Source organism: Pelophylax lessonae (genome assembly GCF_965119305.1).
Source record: "Pelophylax lessonae genome assembly, chromosome: 1".
In the NCBI taxonomy this organism is placed as follows: Eukaryota; Metazoa; Chordata; class Amphibia; order Anura; family Ranidae; genus Pelophylax; species Pelophylax lessonae.
The window spans coordinates 318,213,317-318,238,443 of NC_138768.1; the positions used below are offsets into that span (position 1 = coordinate 318,213,317).

General features: G+C 45.8%; 1 protein-coding gene across 1 annotated transcript in view; it reads right to left on the reverse strand.

Annotated features, from left to right (window-relative positions):
* The window catches only part of LOC309545393 (Fc receptor-like protein 5), a gene marked incomplete at its 3' end in the record, with an annotated part of 153,630 nt that extends 141,562 nt beyond the window's left edge, over positions 1-12,068 (reverse strand). Inside the window, exons 1-2 of the mRNA XM_082244573.1 lie at positions 11,940-12,068; positions 10,181-10,216 (exon numbers count right to left, since the gene is read on the reverse strand). Coding sequence (XP_082100699.1) covers positions 10,181-10,216; positions 11,940-11,970 — 67 coding nt within the window. The 5' untranslated portion in view covers positions 11,971-12,068. The remainder of the gene's footprint in view (positions 1-10,180; positions 10,217-11,939) is intronic.
* Between the last annotated feature and the right edge of the window lie 13,059 nt (positions 12,069-25,127).

Consider the following 25,127-nt stretch of genomic DNA (forward strand, 5'->3'; position numbering starts at 1 on the left):
TTAAATTGGGGGATAGTCTGTGTTGGTACGTGTGAGAGAGATCCACCTTTCCAAGTTGTTGGGGTTCATCTCATACTTCTGAAGGTTTGAGGGTGCTGCCTGTTCCATACCCCCCCTACTCCTCATCTAGCCTTTTAGGGGTACAAACAATAGTAATTGGGGCCTAGTGTGGTTGTGTACGTGTGATATACATACACTTTTTTTGGATCATATTTTCTATTCCGCTATTTAATCAAAAACCTTTGGGGATCAGTTAAATTGGGGGATAGTCTGTGTTGGTACGTGTGAGAGAGATCCACCTTTCCAAGTTTTTGGGGTTCATCTCATACTTCTGAAGATTTGAGGGTGCTGCCTGTTCCATACCCCCCCTACTCCTCATCTAGCCTTTTAGGGGTACAAACAATAGTAATTGGGGCCTAGTGTGGTTGTGTACGTGTGATATACATACACTTTTTTTGGATCATATTTTCTATTCCGCTATTTAATCAAAAACCTTTGGGGATCAGTTAAATTGGGGGATAGTCTGTGTTGGTACGTGTGAGAGAGATCCACCTTTCCAAGTTGTTGGGGTTCATCTCATACTTCTGAAGGTTTGAGGGTGCTGCCTGTTCCATACCCCCCCTACTCCTCATCTAGCCTTTTAGGGGTACAAACAATAGTAATTGGGGCCTAGTGTGGTTGTGTACGTGTGATATACATACACTTTTTTTGGATCATATTTTCTATTCCGCTATTTAATCAAAAACCTTTGGGGATCAGTTAAATTGGGGGATAGTCTGTGTTGGTACGTGTGAGAGAGATCCACCTTTCCAAGTTGTTGGGGTTCATCTCATACTTCTGAAGGTTTGAGGGTGCTGCCTGTTCCATACTCCCCCTACTCCTCATCTAGCCTTTTAGGGGTACAAACAATAGTAATTGGGGCCTAGTGTGGTTGTGTACGTGTGATATACATACACTTTTTTTGGATCATATTTTCTATTCCGCTATTTAATCAAAAACCTTTGGGGATCAGTTAAATTGGGGGATAGTCTGTGTTGGTACGTGTGAGAGAGATCCACCTTTCCAAGTTGTTGGGGTTCATCTCATACTTCTGAAGGTTTGAGGGTGCTGCCTGTTCCATACTCCCCCTACTCCTAGCCTTTTAGGGGTACAAACAATAGTAATTGGGGCCCAGTGTGGTTGTGTACGTGTGATATACATACACTTTTTTTGGATCATATTTTCTATTCCGCTATTTAATCAAAAACCTTTGGGGATCAGTTAAATTGGGGGATAGTCTGTGTTGGTACGTGTGAGAGAGATCCACCTTTCCAAGTTTTTGGGGTTCATCTCATACTTCTGAAGATTTGAGGGTGCTGCCTGTTCCATACTCCTCCTCCTACTGCTCAACCATCCTTTTAGGGGTACAAACAATAGTAGTTGGGGCCTAGTGTGGTGGTGTACGTGCGAGATACATACACTTTCTTTTTGATCATATTTTCTATTCCGCTATTCAATTAAAACCTTTGGGGATCAATTCAATTGCGAGATAGTCTGTGTCGGTACGTGTGAGATCCACCTTTCCAAGTTGTTGGGGTTCATCTCATACTTCTGAAGATTTGAGGGTGCTGCCTGTTCCATACTCCTGCTCCTACTGCTCAACCATCCTTTTAGGGGTACAAACAATAGTAATTGGGGCCTAGTGTGGTTGTGTACGTGCGAGATACATACACTTTTTTTGATCATATTTCCTATTCCGCTATTCAATAAAAACCTTTGAGGATCAATTGAATTGCGGGATAGTCTGTGTCGGTACGTGTGAGATCCACCTTTCCAAGTTTTTGGGGTTCATCTCATACTTCTGAAGATTTGAGGGTGCTGCCTGTTCCATACTCCTCCTCCTACTCCTCATCCATCCTTTTAGGGGTACAAACAATAGTAATTGGGGCCTAGTGTGGTTGTGTACGTGCGAGATACATACACTTTTTTTGATCATATTTCCTATTCCGCTATTCAATAAAAACCTTTGAGGATCAATTGAATTGCGGGATAGTCTGTGTCGGTACGTGTGAGATCCACCTTTCCAAGTTTTTGGGGTTCATCTCATACTTCTGAAGATTTGAGGGTGCTGTCTGTTCCATACTCCTCCTACTCCTCATCCATCCTTTTAGGGGTAGAAACAATAGTAATTGGGGCCTAGTGTGGTTTTGTACGTGCGAGATACATACACTTTTTTGGATCATATTTCCTATTCCGCTATTCAATAAAAACCTTTCTAGGGCAAGATCTTAAATTACAGAAATATGAGGAGACCGTCAAATAAGGGCCGTGGCCTGGGTCGTGGTGCTGCTGGTAGAGCTCCTGTTGCAAGGAGAGGACGTGGTCGATCTGTGCCAGCTACACGCACAAGTGAAACACCTTCCTCAAGTGTGAGTAGGCGACAGAACCTGCATCAGTATTTGGTAGGGCATCAAACGCCCCTAGAAGTGATGAGGCCAGAACAAGTTGAGGCGATAGTAGATTGGTTTGCTGCTGACAGTGCCTCCAGTTCCTTCACATTGTCTCCCACCCAGTCTACTGCAGAAAGGTCAGAGTTGGCACCTGCAGCCAATGTCCAACCGTCTTTCACCTCACCCCCTTGCAAATCAGGCCAGCAGTCTGAGCCCCAAGCCATACAGCAGTCTCTTATTCTTTTTGAGGACTCTGTCAGCAGGGTTTCCCAGGGCCATCCACCTAGCCCTGCCCCAGAAGTGGAAGAGATTGAGTGCAGCGATGCCCAACCACTTATTTCTCAAGATGAGTACATGCAAGGATCATCGCAGCACGTCTCCGATGATGACGAAACGCAGGTGCCAACTGCTGCGGCGTTCAGCATTGTGGAGACCGACAAGGAGGGCAGGGGTGAAGACTGGGTGGAAGATGATGTGGAGGACGATGAGGTCCTCGACCCCACATGGAATGAACGTCATGCAGGTGACCTGAGTAGTTTGGAGGAAGAGGCGGTGGTCGCACAGAGCCACCAGCACAGCAGAAGAGGGAGCAGGGTGCAGAAGCGGAGCGGCCGTGCCCTAGACACTACGCCCGCTACTGCCCAACGCAGCAAGGGAACGAGCGCACCAAAGTCAGCTCAAAGGAGTTCTCTAGCGTGGAAGTTCTTTAGAAAATGTGCTGATGACAGGACACGAGTGGTTTGCACCCTGTGCAATCAGAGCTTGAAGCGAGGCATAAACCTTCTCAACCTGAGCACAACCTGCATGATCAGGCATCTAAGTGCAAAGCACGAGCTGCAGTGGAGTACACACCTTCAAAACCAAGAAACGTCTCTGGCTCATCCTGCTTCCTCTTCTGCTGCAGTCTCGGCCGCTCCAGCCACATCTGTAGTGATACCGGCACCTGCCACCCCGCAAACAGACGATCTGTCAGCAACACCACCACCTGGGTCACCAACAACCATCTCCACAATGTCCCGTGGAAGCGTTCAGCTTTCCATCTCCCAAACACTTGAGAGGAAGAGGAAGTACCCCCCTACCCACCCGCGATCCCTGGCCCTGAATGCCAGCATTTCAAAATTATTGGCCTTTGAAATGCTGTCATTCCGTCTGGTGGAGACGCACAGTTTTAAAAACCTTATGTCGGTGGCTGTCCCACAGTACGTCGTGCCCAGCCGCCACTACTTTTCCAGGCAAGCCATCCCTTCCCTGCACAACCAAGTGGGGGAAAATATCAGGTGTGCACTGCGCAACGCCATCTGTGCCAAGGTCCACCTAACTACGGATACGTGGACCAGTAAGCACGGTCAGGGGCGTTATATCTCCCTAACGGCACACTGGGTAAATGCAGTGGCGGATGGGCCTGAGGCGGATAGCAATTTGGCGCATGTCCTTCCACCACCGAGGATTGCAGGGCGCTTCAGTTTGCCTCCTGTTCCTAACTCCTCCTACTCCGCTTCCTCATCCTCTACCGCCTCCTCATCCGGACAGCGTAACACCTTCACCACCAACTTCAGCACGGCCAGGGGTAAACGACAGCAGGCAGTTTTACAACTTGCCTGTTTGGGGGACAAACCACACACCGCGCAGGAGTTGTGGAGGAGCATGGAACAGCAGACAAATGAGTGGTTGCTGCCAGCGAGCCTCAAGCCCGGCCTGGTGGTGTGCGATAACGGGCGAAATCTCATAGCAGCTCTGGGCCTAGCCGGTTTGACGCACATCCCTTGCCTGGCGCATGTGCTGAATTTGGTGGTGCAGAGGTTCCTTAAAAACTACCCCGATATGTCAGAGCTGCTGCAGAAAGTGCGGGCCGTTTGTGCGCACTTTCGGCGTTCTCACCCTGCTGCTGCTCGCCTGGCAGCGCTGCAGCGTAACTTCGGCCTTCCCGCTCACCGCCTCATATGTGACGTGCCCACAAGGTGGAACTCCACCTTGCACATGCTGGAAAGACTGTGCGAGCAGCAGCAGGCCATAGTGGAGTTTCAGCTGCAGCACGCACGCGTGAGTCGCTCTGCGGAACAGCACCACTTCACCACCAATAACTGGGCCTCCATGCGAGACCTGTGTGCCTTGTTGCGCTGTTTTGAGTACTCCACCAACATGGCCAGTGGCAATGACGCCGTTCTCAGCTTAACTATCCCACTTCTATGCCTCCTTGAAAAAACAATTCGGGCGATGATGGAAGAGGATGTGGCACAGGATGAGGAGGAGGAGGAGGATGAGGAGGTAAGATTTCCAAGGCTTTCAGGGCAGTCATTCGCAAGGGGCTCCGAGGGTGGGTTCCTGCACACGCAAACGCCAGGGACGCAATTGTCCAGCAGGGGCACAGTTCTGGAGGATGAGGAGGATGAGGAGGAGGAGGAGCTGGAGGAGGAGATGGAACCATGTTCACAGCAGGGTGGCACCCAGGCCAGCTCATGGCCATCACTGGTGCGTGGCTGGGGGGATACAGAGGACACGGACGATACACCTCCCACAGAGGACAGCCTTTCGTTGCCTCTGGGCAGCCTGGCACACATGAGCGATTACATGCTGCAGTGTCTCCACAACGACCGCCGAGTTGCCCACATTCTAACTTGTGCTGATTACTGGGTGGCCACGCTGCTGGATCCCCGTTACAAGGACAACGTACCGTCCTTAATTCACTCACTGGAGCGCGATCGCAAGATGCGCGAGTACAAGCGCACGCTGGTAGACGCCATGCTGCTGGCATTCCCATCTGACAGCGGGGCCACAGTGGAAGCACAAGGCAGAGGAGGAGGAGGAGGAGGTCGCCAACGCAACCAGGGCACCGCCAGCACCTCAGAAGGCAGGGTTAGCATGGCCGAAATGTGGAAAAGCTTTGTCAGCACGCCACAACAAACAGCAGCACCAGCAGCTCAGATGGAACGTCTTAGCAGGAGGCAGCATTTTACCAACATGGTGGAGCAGTATGTGTGCACACGCCTACATGTAGTGAATGACGGGTCTGCCCCCTTCAACTTCTGGGTCTCCAAATTGGGCACATGGCCTGAGCTTGCCCTTTACGCCTTGGAGGTGCTGGCGTGCCCTGCAGCCAGTGTATTATCTGAACGGGTATTTAGCACGGCTGGGGGCGTTATAACAGACAAGCGCAGCCGCCTGTCCAGAGACAATGTGGACAAGCTCACGTTCATTAAAATGAACCAGGCATGGATCCCACGGGACTTTTCCGTACCTTATGCAGAATAGCAATGGATACCGACCTTACCCACCCATTGTTCCATTTTTGCTCTTTCTCACTCTTTTGGGGTGTACCCTCATTTAAAATTTTTGAAAAGAAGCAGTGTTGGCTACCTCGTCCTCCTCCTCAGGGCCAGATTAATGTAGGGGCTATTGGAGCTGCAGCTCCAGGCCCCTACCTTTTATATAGGCCCCGGGTTGGCCATATTCACTGTTACCGCTCTTCTGTCACTTGTAAACACAGAAGTCTGGCTTCTATGCTCGCTTCCCCAGGCAGCACCCTCAGAACCTCCCCACACAGCGTGAAGGCCGGACAAGGAGGGACAGTTGGCGATGCATGGATGTGTTTATGGGCTTCAGAGACAGCATCCCATGTTGAATTAGGCATGCATGGCTGCACCCTTCCTCCTCTGGGTGCATGGCAAGGCACGGCCCTTAAGGCCCTTCAAAATCCTCAGCACCAAGCCCATGATGCTGTTAATCCGGCCCTGGTCCTCCTCCACCGCCGCTTCCACCTACACCGCCCATAGGTGTGCGCAGCCTATTGCATTAAGGTGTGCACCCCAAAGTTGAAATACACATGCATGTGTTTGCCAGCAGGGAGAGTAATGTATCGGGGCCATGTACCTGTAGGCAAGGAGAAATAGAGCAGAGCAGGTCCCAGGGAGATCTTTCCCATCTCCTCACTGGCAATGCTATGTGCCCTAGGTGATTAGGGTGTGCCCAGGCACACCCAGCACACCCTGTGCGCACGCCTATGTCACCGCCACATCCACCACCACCTCAACCTCCCTCCTACTCCATATGGGCCTCGTCCTTCAGAGATGAAGAAGAACATTGTTTTATTTTTCTGGTTTTTTTTGTTGTTTTAAGTTATTTCCCTATCCACATTTGTTTGCAGAGCACTTGCCATGCTCTTAATTACGTTTTGCTGCCATTTGCAGCACTCTAGCCCTTTCCTTTGGTGTTTTAGAGCCATTTTAGTGCCTTAAAGTTCGGGTCCCCATTGACTTCAATGGGGTTCGGTGTCCGGGAAAAGTTCGGTAAAAGTCCGGGACACGGACCCGGACTTTTTTTTAAAGTTCGGCCGAACCCGTCGAACACGGACATCTAGGTGTCCGCTCAACCCTATACATGACATAACAATAAATGCATGATACATACATGTGACAGTTCAAGATACAATAAAGAACGTAGTAATTGACAATTCATGCAAAACTTATAGGATGTACATTGGGAAGGAATGTTTGATAATAACATTTTTGATAATCCTGGACGAGTCCTCTTGCCCGAGATGCAGCAACCTCCTTCCTCCACTGAGCGTGGACATGACGCTGGGGGCCTCACCGTGACCGGCTTTGGTAATCCCTGGGGATTGTTATATGTGACATCTTCACCACTCATGAACTTTGGCCACCTATGCCTCTCTTGGAATGCCCACTTGGAGTGCCCTACTGACCGCAGATTAGGCTACCACAGCTTCCGGCAAAGACTCCTTGCCCATCTGGACAAATTGTCCACAATATCCTTATTTCATTTTTATACTGACTCCACTGTTAAGTGGGATTGGGGATGCACCTGATCCTGATGAAGTGGAATTTATCCATGATACGCGTCGAGCTTACCAATGTGCATCTTTCAAATCTACCAATACTTGGATTATACACATGGCAATTATTATCAAACATTCCTTCCCAATGTACATCCTATAAGTTTTGCATGAATTGTCAATTACTACATTCTTTATTGTATCTTGAACTGTCATATGTATGTATCATGCATTTATTGTTATGTCATATATCATGATGATATTTATTATTAAATTGTCCTTTCGTACCAGTGATTCCACTGTCCTATCTGCCAACTGCTCTCACACACCTCATACAAAGTCCTGCTTTTTTCCCCCCTTCCTGTTTTTTCCCGTTAGTAACACTTGGTAATCGGCTGCATTATATCAATGTTTAATTTACGTATATATATATTATATATTAAATCATTTATTACATTTTTTACCAATGTCTAATTTACGGATCATATATTATATATTATATCATTTATTAAATTTTTTACCCAACATGCCGATTGCCCTGTACCTGGTATTAACCATGTTACTCCCCCTCCCCTTATATCTACTTAGGTTAAAGTTAGTTAAGAACACTCAGGAAGAAGATCTTGCCAATATAATAAAGAAGTAATAACATTTGCTCACAGTGATGAGGATATTTACACTAAGGATTAAAGCAGGTACTTCCAAGAGGTTCTAAAGAGGTGACAGTTTTTTTTCATGCTGTGTTCATCCCCTCCAGTTCATTAGAGCTCCTGAAGGAGCTAGTTGGGGCAAGACTGCCAAAATGTAGCTGTTACTCTGTCAGAGTGGATCACCCCCTTGTTATGGACTTTACTGCCTTTATGGATTACTGCCAAATCATGGACTCTAGAGGCTATTGTTGCCTCTTGTAGATGTACTGCCTAAATTGACTCTTGCCTTAAAAAGATTTGTTCTTTGCCATCTGTCTAAGATACAGTCACTTTATGAGGCACTAGAGAGTTTTGTTTAGGAAAGTGTGTGGAAGGTATCTTTGAGAACTGTTACTTGTTGCCTGCAACTACTTCAGTAAAATATATTTATTTGTTCACCTGAATTGCCTGGTCAATTTCAAGGGTTTACAACAAGGGGACTGAAGTTAGAGAAGATACAATACAGAGTCTAACAAGCAGAATGCTATCCAGAGGAAGCTAGAATGCTGTTGTGAATGACTACAGTATTTGTGTCACTTGCTAAATCATCCAACCAGCCTGGAAATGGGTGACATGGCAAAGGTGACAATTACTCTGGTAGTGAAGGAGTGTTGTGCTTGGCCTCTTCACTAGTGGCTGGCTCCGCACACACGGTGACCGGGTCCACAGCACAGGGTACCTACTGTAGGGACCCAGCCTGGAGTCATGGGAGGAGGAGATGCAGAGGGGCCTCAGAAGAAGTATAAAAACTAACCACATGCTATGGTATTTAAACATAACACAGCAGATGTTGCATCTCTCCACAATGGCCATCAATCGCCAAGAAGCTTATATGATAGGAAGTGTCTGCAAAATGGTAAAAGCACCGAATTCTTAACTTAGAGAGATTTTATTACATCTATAGTATGTTTCAATACTACACTATGGTGGCGTTTTGTATGACTTTGAGCATTATCTATTGCTTCAGAATATTTAAAGACACAGTTCTGTGGGTTTGAAAGATTGAGGTGGAAGTGGCTGGAGATAACCTGGGCCACATATACTGTATACTAATATGTATATATATATATATATATATATATATATATATATATATATATATATATATATATATATATATACACACACACAAACATACACCACTAAAATCTGGGGGAAGGTGCATATAGCCTATATCTAACTATAGGTCAAAATCTGGAGGTGAGGGCATATCCTAATAACTGAGGTGGAACACGATTTGATGTAGGTTGTGTGCAGCACTGGGATCCTGGTCACACTGTGCTGTCCTAACAGGTGTAAAGAAAATTTTGTGTTGTGTGATTTAAAGAGCTTTAATGCATTATTCATGTTGGAGTTGATATAGGTGTGCTTGCAGCACTAAGATTTTGGTCACACCACCCTGTCCAAAAGTGTGTGAAGATAATTTTGCACTGTGGGATTTGATTAACTTTGGGTATTTTGGATGGATTTTTATTGAAATTGGATTATTTATGTTATCTATGTTTTTGATTAATTTTATTGCACTTTACATAATTTTGTATTTTTATGAGCATACCATATGTTTGTGGGAGGATTTATTTGGATGCACAGCAGCGCTTCACTGAATTTTGATTTAAATATTCTTTGGTGGGTGTGGGAACATGCTGAAAGTTTAAGACACAGGTGATTATTTATATTTATTTCATTTAGTAGAGTAGTATGAGTGTATTAGTATTTTAGATTTTTTCTAAATATCAAATATTGCACATTCATATTTCATATTTACTGTGCTGATTTAGTGCTGAGTTAGCGTGAAATGAAGCTGCTGACTTTTAATAATAGGACAACTTACCTGTCCAGGGGTCCAGCACCGTCCTCACCCAGGCTAGATTTTGATTAGTCTTTGGGTTTCTGGCCCTGCCATCCTAATTGTGGCCAGCTGGCTATGTTGCTTTCGGCTCTACAGCTAACTGGCCACTGCACATGTGCGAGCCACACTGGGCTTTGTGAATGGTCCCACAGTCTTCTGGAATCTGTGACATGTCCCAGAAGACTGCAGAGAGGTGGAGGAGAACTTTACCTAGGCGATCTGAGCAGAAGTGGGAGTGGGTACCTGTCAAAACGAGGTACCAGCTCCCATCTGCAAAATTATATGCCAGATAAGGCAGAGGAGGGGGAAAGAGTTCTACTTTAATGGTACTTGTAATACAAGTATTAAAAAATACACATAGTACGTAACTAAATTTTTTTAGAACAGATAACTTTGAATTTGGCAGGTATAATAAAATGTTTACCTGTAGCCAAGGAGCATGGGACAAAGAAAAACAGCCCTGAAATAAGAAGATACACGTTATAGAGTGAACCAGCAAGGACTGTAGGAGGAGAAAATTTACAACCAGTATAGAAGAAACATGGAGCATACACTTAAAGCTATTGTCTGCAGAATTTTTTTTTTCAGTATTACTGAGTAAGGGTAAATAAACCAATAAACAGAGACTCCTTTATTTAAACCAAGGCCTGAATAAGCTACTGTTATGAAACATACTAGTGTCCTCCACCCCTCTCTGCCAATCCCTTCACTGGCTTCCACTCACCCAACGAATAAAATTCAAAGTGTTAACAATAGTTTACAAAGCCATCTACAACTCTGCCCCCAGCTACATCACTAACCTGATCTCAAAATATCAACCAAGCCGCTCTCTTCGGTCCTCCCAAGACCTCCTGCTCTCTAGCTCCCTTGTCACCTTTTCCCATGCGCGCCTCCAGGATTTCTCCAGAGCTTCTCCCATTCTTTGGAACTCTCTACCCCAATCTGTCCGACTGTCCCCTAATCTTTCCATCTTTAGACGATCCCTGAAAACCCTTCTCTTTAAAGAAGCCTACCCGGCTACTAACTAATAACACTGTTTCACTTGCTCCATCAGCTCATCCCCCACAGCTATTGCATTTTGTATCAATTGAACCTCCCTTTTAGATTGTAAGCTCTAACGAGCAGGGCCCTCTGATTCCTCTTGTTCCAAATTGTATTGTAACTGTAATGTCTGCCTTCATTTTGTTAAGTGCTGTGCAAACTGTTGGCGCTATATAAATCTAATAAAAAATACTAATTTGATACAATATTATACAGTTAAAGACCTCATGCACACAGGGCATCTGTAAAAAAAAAAAACACCTCTGAAGGCCATAACTGCTGGCAGGAAAAGGCTCCTTATGAAATGTGGCAAAAAACGCGTATTACACACTTGTTTAGGCCCTTTTAAGCGTGTCTAGTGTTTGAGCATTAATTCATTCTATTGGCCAAAATGTTAATTTATTCTGGCCATTGGAATGCATTAATGCTCAAACGCTAAATGCATCTGGTGTTTATGCAAATGAATGCGTGTTTAGAAGCATTTAGCCATATTTTGCACTTTTTCTGCTCTTAAGCTACTCTCAAGAACACGCCTTTGGTGTTTTTAAATTTTTTTTTCAGCCTGAAAACGCTCCTCTAATATCCCTGTAAATGGCTATGTGTGCATGGACACATAGGCTTACGTAGAGCTGCAAAAAAAAAAAAAAAAAGTACTCTCAACACCTGTAAAAGCGACATTTTTTTTGAGCTTTGTGCGCAAATTTCAAATAGTCCAAATAGGCATTCCCACACTGAAATTATATTTTATTTGGTGACCACCAGTGGGTTGAATCACCCACTGACATTTTGTAGTTCTTGCAACTGCTGATATCTCACTGCTTGAATTACCTGACCCCTGCCTTGTCCATGATGATGCAAAATGGCACAGTGTCACACACCATGCTTCTTGCTTCATAATCTAAAGTGAGTAAAAAGTAGAAATGACATCATACTTGGAGCAGAGGATGGCCAGAGCAGGGAACCTTGCTGCTAGAGTAAAAGAATAAGGCGTTGATAGAGATCCCCCTTACCAGAATCCACTGAAAACCAAAATATGGAATTACCAATGAACCTAACTCACCAAATAACCCTTAACACACCAAACAACGCCCTTTTAAACATAATGGAGAAAATGGCTTGTCTAGAAATGTATAATTACTTACCAAATTGTATTACAATTATGCTTCTCATCATCCTCTTTTACCTAGATAATGATAAATCCAAAATAACCCAGCATGAGAAAACAAAGAGCAGGGACACAATGTGGAAGAACAAAAAGACAGTGACAAAAGTCTGTGCATAGTTAGCTGTAGTTAGGTGGGTAAAAAAAAAAAAATAGAATAACACAGGAAACCCAGTGGTGTCCAGGAAATGTATGACTGGTCTTGGTAACGCAAAGTCTCTTTCATTATGACTCTAAAATGTTATTATTAAATGGTAAAGTTAGGTTAGGTCTAAAGCACTGGTGCCAACCTCTAGCTCAACAGAAATTACTCTCAGTCCCTGGCATTCAGAAATGACCAGAAAATATTTTGTGGGCATTCCAGGATCTCTTCAAACTTGCCATACTCTTAAAACTTCTCTAACTTCTAGAGATAGGGAAAAACTGTTTCCAGTACACACAATAGTCAAAACCACTCCTGATTTGCTCCAATTAGCTGAGGAGCCAGTTACAGTGTGATAGGCACTGACTACCAGTGTTGGAAGTAATTGCGTTTAAGTAAACGGCGTTACTTAACGCAGTTACTTTTCAGGGTAACGAGTAATCTATCAGATTACTCTTGCTTTCCCTTTAACGCTGCTGCCGTTACTTTCGGCTGCGTTACTGCAATTACATCTACCGCCGCTAGATGGCAGTAGATGTAATTGTATTCCCCTCTCCTCTATGACCGCTGTCCGTGTTACAGGAAGTGGAGAGAGAAGAGGAGGAGACTCGGGAGCGAGTGAGTCACGATCGTCTCGTCGGGGGACAGCCACCAGCTGCACATGACTTAACACTTAAATGTATACAGTGTAACAGTAATGTTGTAAAGGAACCAAAGGAAATAACTGAGACGAAAGCTGACGAGCTGTAAAGATAGGGGGCTGGATACAGGTGAGAAAATATCCCGCACTTGCATAATATCCTGATATGCTGTTTATTGCTCACTCTCACAGTGGGAGACCTTTACAAAAGCAGAGCAAGTCAGCAGACCCATTCCTATTGTGAAGGTGAAGATCTTCAAGGTGTTATCAAAGTTGCCCTCTAGTGGTGGCACAGGGAAAATAGAGGCAATGCAAACCATTATTTTCATCTTAGATGGAGTAAGTGAGGGTTTTAACTACTGTGATTTTTTTTTTTAACATCTGACCTGGTTGTCACTAGGGTCACCAGAATTACTGGGCAATTTCCCCTCTATTCCCATTTTGGTGACAACCATATGGTTGTCATCAGTGTTGGAAGTAACTGCATTTAAGTAAACGGCGTTACTTAACGCAGTTACTCTTCAGGGTAACGAGTGATCTATCAGATTACTCTTGCTTTCCCTTTAACGCAGTTGCCGTTACTTTCGGCTGCGTTACTGCAATTACATCTACCGCCGCTAGATGGCAGTAGATGTAATTGTATTCCCCTCTCTATGACCGCTGTCCGCGGTATTGGAGTGGAGAGAGAAGAGGAGGAGACTCAGGAGCGAGTGAGTCACGATCGTCTCGTCGGGGGACAGTCACAGCCAGGAGAACAGCAACAGGCCCACAGGCAGCGCGCCATAGAGGGCAGGCCATAGAGTCCGGCGGGCGGCGGATCGGCAACCCGACCAGGCAGCCAAGCGGCTTGTTGCACAGGTCATCAATATATATAATATATATATATATAACGCCACCGGTCCACCACAACAGGGCAGCAAGAAGTCCACCACCGACTCCACCAACGCACACACCAGAAGAGGAGAGAGGCTGAGGCACAGACAGGCAGGCCTGAGGCCTGGAGGAGGACGGAGCCAGAGGCCCAGAGGGACCTGGACAACAACAGTGTGCCACACACCACCAGCACAGCAGGTACCAAAAAAAAAAAAACTCAGACTCTCAGTCACTCACAGTCACAGACACAGTCAGGACCCCCACCAGCCACCCACCCACCCACCACCAGTGTGCCACCAACACCAGCAGCCAGCCAGTCCAGACTGAGACAGCAGCAGCCAGCAGATACCAAAAAAAAAATTAAGTCAGGTCAGGAGGACCCCCACCACCAGTGTGCCACACCGCCACCACCACCAGTGTGCCACACCGCCACCACCAGTGTTTCACACCACCACCAGTGTTTCACACCGCCACCACCAGTGTTTCACACCGCCACCACCAGTGTTTCACACCGCCACCACCCCCAGTGTTTGTCACCACCACCAGTGTGCTACACCGCCACCACCACCAGTGTGCCACACCGCCACCACCCCCAGCCACTCCAGGCAGCAGGTACCAAAAAACAAAACAAAATACAGTTACTCACAGTCAGGAGGACTCAGGACTCAGACCCCCACAGTGTGCCACACCGCCACAACTATTAAAGATCTCATAGAACGTAATTGCATTATAGAATAGTAAAAAAAAGTCGCAGTTACTTTTCTGAGTAACTAATTACTTTTTCAATGTGGTAACGGAGTCAGTAACTCAATTAATTTTTGGGAGAAGTAATTTGTAACTGTAACTAATTACTTTTTTAAAGTAAGATGACCAACACTGCTGACTACATACCTGCGGTACTGGTAATTTAAGACATTTTCAGGGTGTAGGATAGGTCATCAGTATAGAGAAGTGAGCACACCAATATCTCCAGGCTATCCTGTTTATTCAAAGATAAAGTTGACACAGTTGGGTATATACACATACAAAAAGCATAATGAAGTTAAATTACATGAAGTGGTTTCTCAGCCCATAGGTACAATATTACCTCATCTGTATATATATATAAAGAGCAGCGGAATGTGTGGGGTGTATGAGGGTTAGGAGGAGAATGAGGGGTGATGAGAAGGTTTTGGGGTTCGGAGGAGGATGATGAAGAGGCTATGGGATTGTGGGAAAAGCTTATGAAGATGCCAGTGTTTGTTTAAAAACAAAATAATGAGGGGCATCTGAGGTCTTAGAATGGGTGCTAAAAAGAACACTCTCTGGTCCTACACCCATGCTATTCATGAAATTTATGATAGTACTGATGTAGCACCATCCTAGATAGGTTGTTAGTTAGGTTAGGTAAATTTAGTTCTTGTGGCTCTTCTTTGATCAGTTGAGCAACTTGTGATTTCTTTGGGATGTTCAGGGCTCTGCATGCTGCAAGTTTGATTGTTTCTCTCTGTTTTCAAGAGCTTTCCAGAATTTAGTTAGTTGGGAGAGTCAAATAGGCAGCCTGAATATTTATGTGGCTCTAGCCAATCTTGGAGGATAGTGTCTAGAAGGTGGCTGGGGGATTGCATAAATAGTGTGGAGCCTGAGGCAGCCCTGTTCTTGTTTAGGGGGAGAAGTGCCCAGCCTGGAGGGCTGCTACCCTCTCAGACAGCCAGCTGACAATTACTAGGAGGTCTTTGAGGTCACAGCTATGCTAAAGTTGGGGGGCCTATTTGCTAAGAAACTCGGAAGCTAAAGAAGGGGGATTTCACCTAGGATCTGGTCTGGAGAGTCCACTTTGGCAATGTTTGCCTAACACAGGAGGAAGTCATCCCAGTAACTCAGGACTTTTAAGTACAGACCTGAGTGTAGGATCTGGGTGACTGTTGCTGCTGGTAACCCTCTTGGAGCACTAATACTAAGGTTTGTCTGGCCTGGGTCATTGTTTATGGTGTCCCAGTGCAGTCCATTACCTGAGCTATTGTTAAAGGAACTGTTCTAAGAAGTAGCTGCAGAGTGAGAAGTGTCTTCTTATTACTGTTCAGTGTTCTGGAGTATTCGACAGCTTCCTATACCTTATCCAAGTTAATCACCAATACATTTAAAAAAAGCAATTCCTAGACTATTAATTAAACCAGAAGAGAGGATGTTGCAGTGTGCCTGACTGCTGTTGCACATATGAGGGGTGAGTGCTACACTATTACGAAGAGTGTGCATTGCATTCACATTGTGCTGGATAATGAAGTAGGTTTGCAGTGCACCTGCTGTGTATTCTCCAGACAAGCAGGCATGACAAATGTAGAAAAGATGCCTGTATGCAGGGGCAGAGCTCCCGCTAGGCAAAATAGGCAGCCGTCTAGGGTGCCTGGGGGGTACGCAAGTAGCTGGTCTTGCCTAGGGCACAAAATAGCCTAGCACCGGCCTTGCCTGTATGACAGCAGGAGTTTGGACTCCTTGGGCCCTAAGGACCAAAACTGTAAGGACCTGGAATCGTCTGTAGGAGCCATCTTCATTTTCATTCGAACAGTTTAATATTATTGTCATTCTGACAGGTTTACATTACTGTTATTTGCAGGGTAAATTATTATTCTTTAATGTATAAGTAATTTGACCATTACTTTGCCCAAACCCTGAGATGAACCTAATATGTGAAATGATTCATTCACTATCCTTGATTTTCAGTATAGAAAATTGAGAATGGTTCAGTACCGTGACTTTTTTTTTTTTTTTAATTTTCAGTGTGCGTTGATCTCTTTTACCTAGTAATTATACCAGCCCTTACCCTGATCTAAGCCGTTGCTTCCAGAGGGCAAGACATTTTTTTTTTTTTAGAGCAGGATTAACAATGTAGGGTGTGACAAAAATGAGGTCTGATGACCCCAAACTGAGTAGGAAAAAAGCAGGAGTCATGTTGCACACGGTGCCATCCCCATTTTTCCAAAATTAGCAATTCTGCGCCAAAACATAAAGATGTAACTAGTCCTTGCCCGCTTCTTCTACCTGGCTTCTTTTTGGTACTGAGCTGTGACCATCTTCATTGGCTTATGCAGGAGTTTAGGGATCTAAGGATCTGTGCTGTAATGTACACTGAGCTGTGCTTGTATTTCAAAGAAGACTGTGAGCAGGCACGTAGGTTTGATTTATTGCAGAAGAGACATTGCAATAAACAGCCTGGCTGATCACAGTTTTTTTAAAATGAGATTTTAGTTCCACTTTAAGGGCCAGTTCACACTGGAAATAATACAGGAATGAGTTGTGCATTTTGGAATTTTGGAATCTTACTGCAACTGGATTGCATGGTACTTCTGTACCATGCGATCTGGTGTGGGCGAACACACTCTGTTTGCGACCTGTGTTTGAGGTGTCATTACATTATTACTGACACCCGTTGCACATCACAACTGCAATGTGTTTTGAATTTGGTGGGGGAAATGTGCAAGGGACATTGGTTTCCTGCACCAAGCTCTGGTGTGAAGGGTTCCTAAAGCTTATATTTGGGCTGCAGCCAGCAAGGGATGACAAGTTTTATTACATTCAGTAATATGTTGATTGCCACATTGTAAAACCACATCGTCTGAAAATAATGATACAGTTTGAAAACTGGTACTTCTACATCACACCCCTGAGCTCTTTTGTTTGGGTGAAGATTGACTCACCGAAAACTTCTGAAGGCATGAAAAAAAAAAAAAAACTGCAGCAATTTTTAGCTAGCAGATCTTGCCTCCATTACAGCTTTGAAGGCAAGAGTCATTCCTAAGAACCAGTAACTCTGAATTGACTTATTCTGCATGGAACCAAAGACCATGCAAACTTTGCAAGTACTTTTCACTTTAATCCCATTTATTTTACTTTTGCTGTTTTTTAGCATATTTTTCTAGAAACATTTTCTTATGCCATTTTATTTTATTAATAAAATATTTGCAGCAATATTTCCAGGCATTGAGCCTGATATGGGTCTGCCATTGTTACCGGTGACACTTCCAACACATTTAAGTTGTGAACCCAAGTGTGACAACTGAGACAATGACCATTCCGGCATCTTTGTTTTGTTTGGTTTATTTTGTAATGGGGATGGGAGAAGGGAATGAGTGGGATACTCCTCTGGCTCAACTAGGTTTAACTGGGACACTGTACAGAAAAATGCCTGTGAGAGCCGGTTCACACTACTCCGACTTGGGACACGACTTGTGTGCCCTCAAGTCGCCCCAAGTCTCTTGTCATCACAAATTCAATGTAAATGAATGAGAGCTATCTTAATATGCACTACTGAAGTCGCTCCGACTTTAGAAAAGGTTCCTGTACTACTTCAAGGCGACCTCTATCCGACTTGTGCACATAGACTTCAATGGGAGTTGCCTCTAAGTCGGATCCTTATCTTATTTCAAGCGACTTGTTATCAGACTTTCCAGGAAGAAGAAAAAGATTAGCCAGGCATTCCCCACAGAAAAAGTCGCCTATCATTTAAGTCTCTTCAAAGTAGTGCACAAGTCTCTTTCAAGTCTCTTACAAGTCGCTTACAAGTCTCTAAACAAGTCTCATCAAAGTCACGCTAAAAAGTCGCTCCTTCATGGGGCGACTTTCTGGACGCGGTAGTGTGAACCGGCTCTTAGTGCTGTCTTGACGCCAGCTGAATAACGGCCAAAGCTCCCTGGTAGAGATGGCCTTGCTGTTCGCCCGGCGGTCGGATCGCGGCGAATGTTGCTTGTTCGCTACCCGCCAAATTTGCGAACACATGGCGTTGTTCGCGGCGGCCATATTAGTTTACATTGGGGAGAACTTTGACCCATGACACAGCCGTCAGGTGGAACGGGACAGCCAATTAAAACATTTCAGCACATGGACATGCCCCCTACCCAATAAATAGACCTGAGCTGTCGGCCATTTCACATTCTGCTTTTTGCCAGCGTAGGGAGAGGTCTGCTGTATGCATCAGGGAGAGATTGCCAGACACAAATAGCTTGGTTAAGATCCACAAAAGTCCATTTCAGGGCTGGTATTTCGGTATAGGTCTACTAGTATCTTTTCAGGTTAGGGGCAGGTATCCAGTCTGTACATTAGGGGCACTTAGAGATCGGCAGCAGTCACACAAATCGCTCTGTTAATATCCACAAAAGTCATTTAAAGGGCTGGTATTTCGGTATAGGTCCAGTCTCTTTTCAGGTTAGGGACAGGTATCCAGTCTGTGCTTTAGGGGCAGTTAGAGAATGGCGGCAGTCACACAAATCGCTCTGTTAATATCCACAAAAGTAATTTAAAAGACTGCAATTTTTTTGGTATTGCTGTGCAGTGCACTATATAAGGGGGGGGGGGAGGCGTGTAATCCTCAGTATAATATACTTTGTAGAAAGCATATTATAGTGGATTAGTAGTATTATTGTGCACTGTGCAGCATTATGAAAGGTATGGTGACTGAGCGTTGCTGCAGCAATACTACAAACAGTGCCAAACTCCCTGGCCAATTTTTTCAACAACTGGTGTGATAGACCAGTGGCCCCCCCAATACCACATTTTGAAGTGGGGTGCTATCTGAGTGTACTTTTACAAGTGTATTTGTGTCCTGCAACAATATCGCCTTTTTTGCTGAGTTAAGTCTGATACACACAGTGCCAAACTCCCTGGCCAATTTTTTGAACAACTGGGGTGATAGACCAGTGGCCCCCCAATACCACATATTGAAGCGAGGTGTTATCTGAGTATACTTTTACAGGTGTATTTGTATCCTGCAACAATATTGCCTCTTTTGCTGAGTTAAGTCTGATACACACAGTGCCAAACTCCCTGGCCAATTTTTTGAACAACTGGTGTGATAGACCAGTGGCCCCCAAATACCACATACAGGCATACACCGTTTTAAGTACACTCACTTTACGTACACTCGCGAGTACAGACACAGCCTGGTCAGCTTGGCATGGCATTACTCCCAGTTTTTAACATTGGCGTCTATGGGAAATCTTGGCCAGCTAGACATGGCACTACTCCCAAACCATAAGTGACAGGGATACCAAACTTAGGGAGCAATGTGAGGGGACCCAGGACTACAACATATCCTATTTGTGGCCAGCCAGCTTGCCTAGGAAATGAAAAAAGGTATTGCTTCACTTTAAGTACATTTTCGTTTTACATACATGCTCTGGTCCCATTGTGTACTTAAAAGCGGAGTATGCCTGTATTGATGCGGGGTGTTATCTGAGTATACTTTTACAAGTGTATTTGTGTCCTGCAACAATATTGCCTCTTTTGCTGAGTTAAGTCTGATACACACAGTGCCAAACTCACTGGCCAATTTTTTGAACAGCTGGTGTGATAAACCAGTGGCCCCCCAATACCACATATTGAAGTGGGGTGTTATTTAACAGTATACTTTTCTAAGAGTGTATTTTAGTCCTGCAAAAATGTGGCCTCTCTTGCTGTGTTAACTGTGCTAGGCACAGTGACAACAGTTACTGGCCAATTATTTGTAGAACTGGTGTGATAAAACTGTGGCCCCCCAATACCATAGATTAAAGTGAGGTGTTATTTAACAGTATACTTTTCTAAGATTGTATTTTAGTCCTGCAAAAATGTGGCCTCTTTTGCTGTGTTAACTGTGCTACACACAGTGACAACAGTTACTGGCCAATTATTTGTAGAACTGGTGTGATAAACCTGTGGCCCCCCAATACCACAGATTGAAGCGGGGTGTTATATACCTTTTTCCAGATATACTGCGATTCTCTAGAGACTTTTGTCACAGGGTAATTAAAAAATATGTCAGGCAGAGGAAGAGGTAGACACTTACGCAGGGGTGGTAGGGGTAGGGCAGGAGCAGTAGGCCGGAGCCAAAGTGTGAAGTTTCAGAAGGCGCGTTCGATTACATCAAAGGATGCACCAGAATTGGTTGAGTGACTCACTCAGCCTTCCTCTTCTGCACCCTCCTCATCCTCTCTATCTGCACCCTCTTTACTCTCTGGTGTGTGCACTCCCAAAGACACCACCACAAACACCACCACAAACACCACCACATACCCTCCGCTTGAGTCACTGGATCCATCACAAGACTTTTGCGTTGCGCAGCCATTGTTGGCATCGGATCAGGGAGAGGAGGTAGCAACAGCCGCCACTCAGCAGTCTGGCGACAGTACCCAGATCAGCCCAAGGAGGTTGGTCCCCGCTGTTGCTGCCTACTCCGAGATCTCGATTGTTAGTGGTGGGGAAGGTGACGTGGATGATGACGTGTCTATGGACGTCACGTGGGTGGCCACAAGAGAGGAAGAAGAGGGGAGATCAGAGGGAGAGACGGACCGGCAGATAGGGAGGAGAGGAAGGCAGAACTTGCATTGCACAAGAGGTACAAAGCAGACTGCAAATGTATCAGGAGCGAGCCATCAACCATGTACAGTCACATCTGGCACTCCCAGGATGCCGGCACATGGCTCCACAGTGTGGGCTTTTTTTAATGTGTCCGTTGCTAACAACAGTGTTGCCATCTGCAGACTTTGCAGTCAACGCATAAGTCGCGGTAAGCCCAAAACTCACCTAGGGACAACCGCCTTAAAGCGGAGTTCCGGGCACAGAAAACATTTTTCAGTAAACATACCCCCGGGACAGTCAGGGCTAGTACATTCCACAATGGCTAGCCTCTGATCTGTCCCGGTTCGCACTTACCTGCAAGAAGAAATACTCACTTATAAAATTTCTTCCACAGCGTTGCCATCTCTCTTGTGGGCAGCTGAAGCCGGCGCGATCCTCTTCCGCGTCTTATTCCGAATCCTCTTCTCCCAGAATGCGCCTGCACCGGCCCCTCTCGTCACTTCCGGTGCGGCGCCGCATTCCTCCACAGCTTCTGGGCATGCCCAGAAGCTGTTTAGCAGGGAATGCGGCGTCGCCCCGGAAGTGACGAGTGGGGCCGGTGCCGTCACATTGATTCCTGGGAGCGATGACGTTCAGCTCCCAGGAATCAGTGCAAGCCAGGAAGTGACGGCGGAACCGCGGCGCAGAGGGAGGAAGTGAAGAATAGGTGAGTATATTCGATCTACAATTACAAGGTGAGTACAAAAAAAAAAAAAACCCTAACTATCCAATTCTGTTTCAGGTGAAGGAGAACAAGCGGACGGGCACAAAAAATAAAGATCGATTTTGTGCCCGGAACTCCGCTTTGAGAAGGCACCGGAACTCCCATCACTGAGCCCAGTGGGAGCAACACCATCAGAACCCGCCGTCAAGCATGTAACCCATGGCACCCGTGTAGATTTAGTTGCACCGCCACAGATTGCAAGCAGGCCTGCCTCTTCTTCTCCTCCTCCTCCATCCTCCCTCTCCTCCTCGGCTGACTCCTCCTCTTCCGCTGTTACCGTCTCTTCTCCTGCGCCGCTCAAGATCCCCAGAACCTATTCCACATGCCAGGTGAGACATTGCCATGCTGTGCTGCGTCTGTTGTGCCTGGAAGCCAAGAGCCACACTGGTCCTGCACTCCTTTCAGCTTTGCGTTCACAGGCAGATCAGTGGCTGACACCGCTGAATTTGACAGTTGGTAACGTGGTGTGCGACAACGGTGCCAATCCCTTGAGTGCGCTGAAACAGGGCAAAATAACACACGTGCCATGCATGGCACACGTCCTGAACTTGGTTGTGCAGTGATTCATTGGCAAATACCCTGGGGTCCAGGACGTCTTGCGGCAGGCCAGGAAAATCCATTTCTGAAGATCTTACACAGCCATGGCTCGCCTTGCTGACATTAAGCGGCGACACAACCTGCCCCTCAGGTGTCTTATTTGTGACTGCCCGATGCAATGGAACTTAACGTTGCATATGCTCGATAGGCTGCTCCAGCAGAAACGTGCAGTGAATGACTACCTGTTCAAACTCGGCAGCAGGACAGGTTGAGGGGAGCTTGGGTTTTTTTCACCTCGCCAGTGGCTGCTCATGTGCGACGCATTTAGACTTCTGCGGACATTCGAGGAGATCACCAAACTGGTCAGTCACGGGGAGGGAGCCATAAATGAAATCATACCTTGCGCCTTATTTCTGGAGCGTGCATTGCATCGTGTCATTGATCAAGCCATCGAGGCACAGGAGCCGGAAGATGAGGAAGTCGCAATGTTGGATAAATTCCCAATGGGTGCTACTCCATCTGAGACAAATCAACAACAGGAGTCTGAAGAGGAGTCAGAGGAGGATGGTGCTGGGGGGGATGAGGAGGAGCAAGAAGAGCATGGTTTAAACCTTTCTGGGATCCCTGCTGTTATCTGTGGATGGGGGGAGGAGAACGAGGACGACATTATCCTGGATGATGAGCTGGAAGCAGGCCACTACACCGCTTCCAGTTTAGTATGAATGGGGGCCTTCATGCTACAGTGTTTTAAGGGGGACCCCCGTATAAAATGCATAAAGGCCAAGGACCAGTACTGGGTGGCAACATACTTAGACCTCCGGTACAAACAAAAAATGGCGGAAATGTTACCACAATCACAGAGGGCGGTCAGAATGCAGTGCTTCCAGGCCTTGCTGCGGAAAATGCTGTATTCTGCTTTTGCGTGCGCTGGCAGAGGAATTTCCAGTCACAGAGAGACAGTTGGGGGTAGCAATCCAACAGCGCCTGCAAGAAAAGGGCGGTTTGAAGATGTCTTGGTCACTTCAGATATGAGATCCTTCTTTCAGCCGAACCATCGACAGCTGTACTCCGGATCCAGCATCAGGGAACGTCTAGACCTACAGGTGTCTGACTAAATTGGGTTAACGGTCGATGTGGACGATCTGAGGAGTGATGACCCCACGACTACTGGGTGGGCAGGCTTGACCTCTGGCCAGAGCTTGCACCATTTTCAATGGAAATGTTGGCTTGCCCCCCGTCCAGTGTCCTGTCCAAAAGGATGTTCAGCGCGGCAGGGGGGATCATGACCGATAAGCGCACTTGCCTAGCTCATGACAGTGTAGACTACCTCACTTTATAAAAATTAATGAGGCATGGATCTCTGAGGAATTCAACACATGTGACCAGCAGACCATGTTTAATTGGAATTCCTCATGCCAAACCACAAATATCCGCCAGACCACCATCCACCCACAGCAATTCCTGGTCCTTGGCTTCGCTACATACAGCAGCATAAAAGGCATTTCATGTCCATTGAATGGCAAATCTTTAGGGCTTTTCAGGGCCGACAATAATTTTTACCAGCCACCAAATACTACGTTCTTAGCTGTCAGTTAAACCCATGTGGGCTAATTTTTGGGGCCTATACAGGCTGACACTTACTTCTGTATCCTGTGAATGCCTAATGTACCTCCAGCCACCAAATACTACATTCTTTGCTGTCAGTTAAACCCATGTGGGCTAATTTTTGGAGCCTATACAGGCCGACACTTACTTCTGTATCCTGTGAATGCCTAATGTACCTCCAGCCATCAAATACTACGTTCTTTGCTGTCAGTTAAACCCATGTGGGCTAATTTTTGGGGCCTATACAGGCCGACACTTACTTCTATATACTGTGAATGCCTAATGTACCTCCAGCCACCAAATACTACGTTCTTTGCTGTCAGTTAAACCCATGTGGGCTAATTTTTGGGGCCTATACAGGCCGACACTTACTTCTGTATCCTGTGAAAGCCTAATGTACCTTCAGCCACAGAATACAACGTTCTTAGCTGTCAGTTAAACCCATGTGGGCTAATGTTTGGGGCCTATACAGGCAGACACTTATTTCTGTTTCCTGTGCATGCCTAATGTACCTTCAGCCACAGAATACAACGTTCTTAGCTGTCAGTTAAACCCATGTGGGCTAATTTTTGGGGCCTATACAGGCCAACACTTACTTCTGTATCCTGTGAATGCCTAATGTACCTTCAGCCACAGAATACAACGTTCTTAGCTGTCAGTTAAATCCATGTGGGCTAATTTTTGGGGCCAATACTGGCTGACACTTACTTCTGTATCCTGTGAATGCCTAATGTACCTTCAGCCACAGAATACAGCATTCTTAGCTGTTAGGTAAACCCATGTGGGCTAATTTTTGGGGCCAATACTGGCCGACACTTACTGCTGTATCCTGTGAATGCCTAATGTATCTTCAGCCATAGAATACAACGTTCTTAGCTGTCAAGTAAATGCATGTGGGCTAATTTTTGGGGCCTGGAATGGCCGACACTTACTTCTGTGTCCTGTGAATGCCTTTTTCAGACTGGAATTGAAAATCAATGGGTCTATACAGGTTCCGCCAAATTGTGGAATGGATGCGGACCCATTTTACAGATGTGTGAATTGACCCTATATGTATTTGACATGTATTTACCGGCTGCTGTCAGTTCTGGCTGATTTATGAAAAAAAAAAAAATATTTTTGCTGTAAAAAAAGGGCAACGTTTCCAATTGCAATACTTCTGTTATGACATTGTCCATGTGCTGGCACTATTTGTGCACAGCTAGTACGTCTTTTGTGGCTGCAAATATGACCTAAAGGTTTTTAAAGTTTGCCTCCCATTAAAGCCAATGGGGCCCGCCGCGAACTTGCGGTTCGCAGA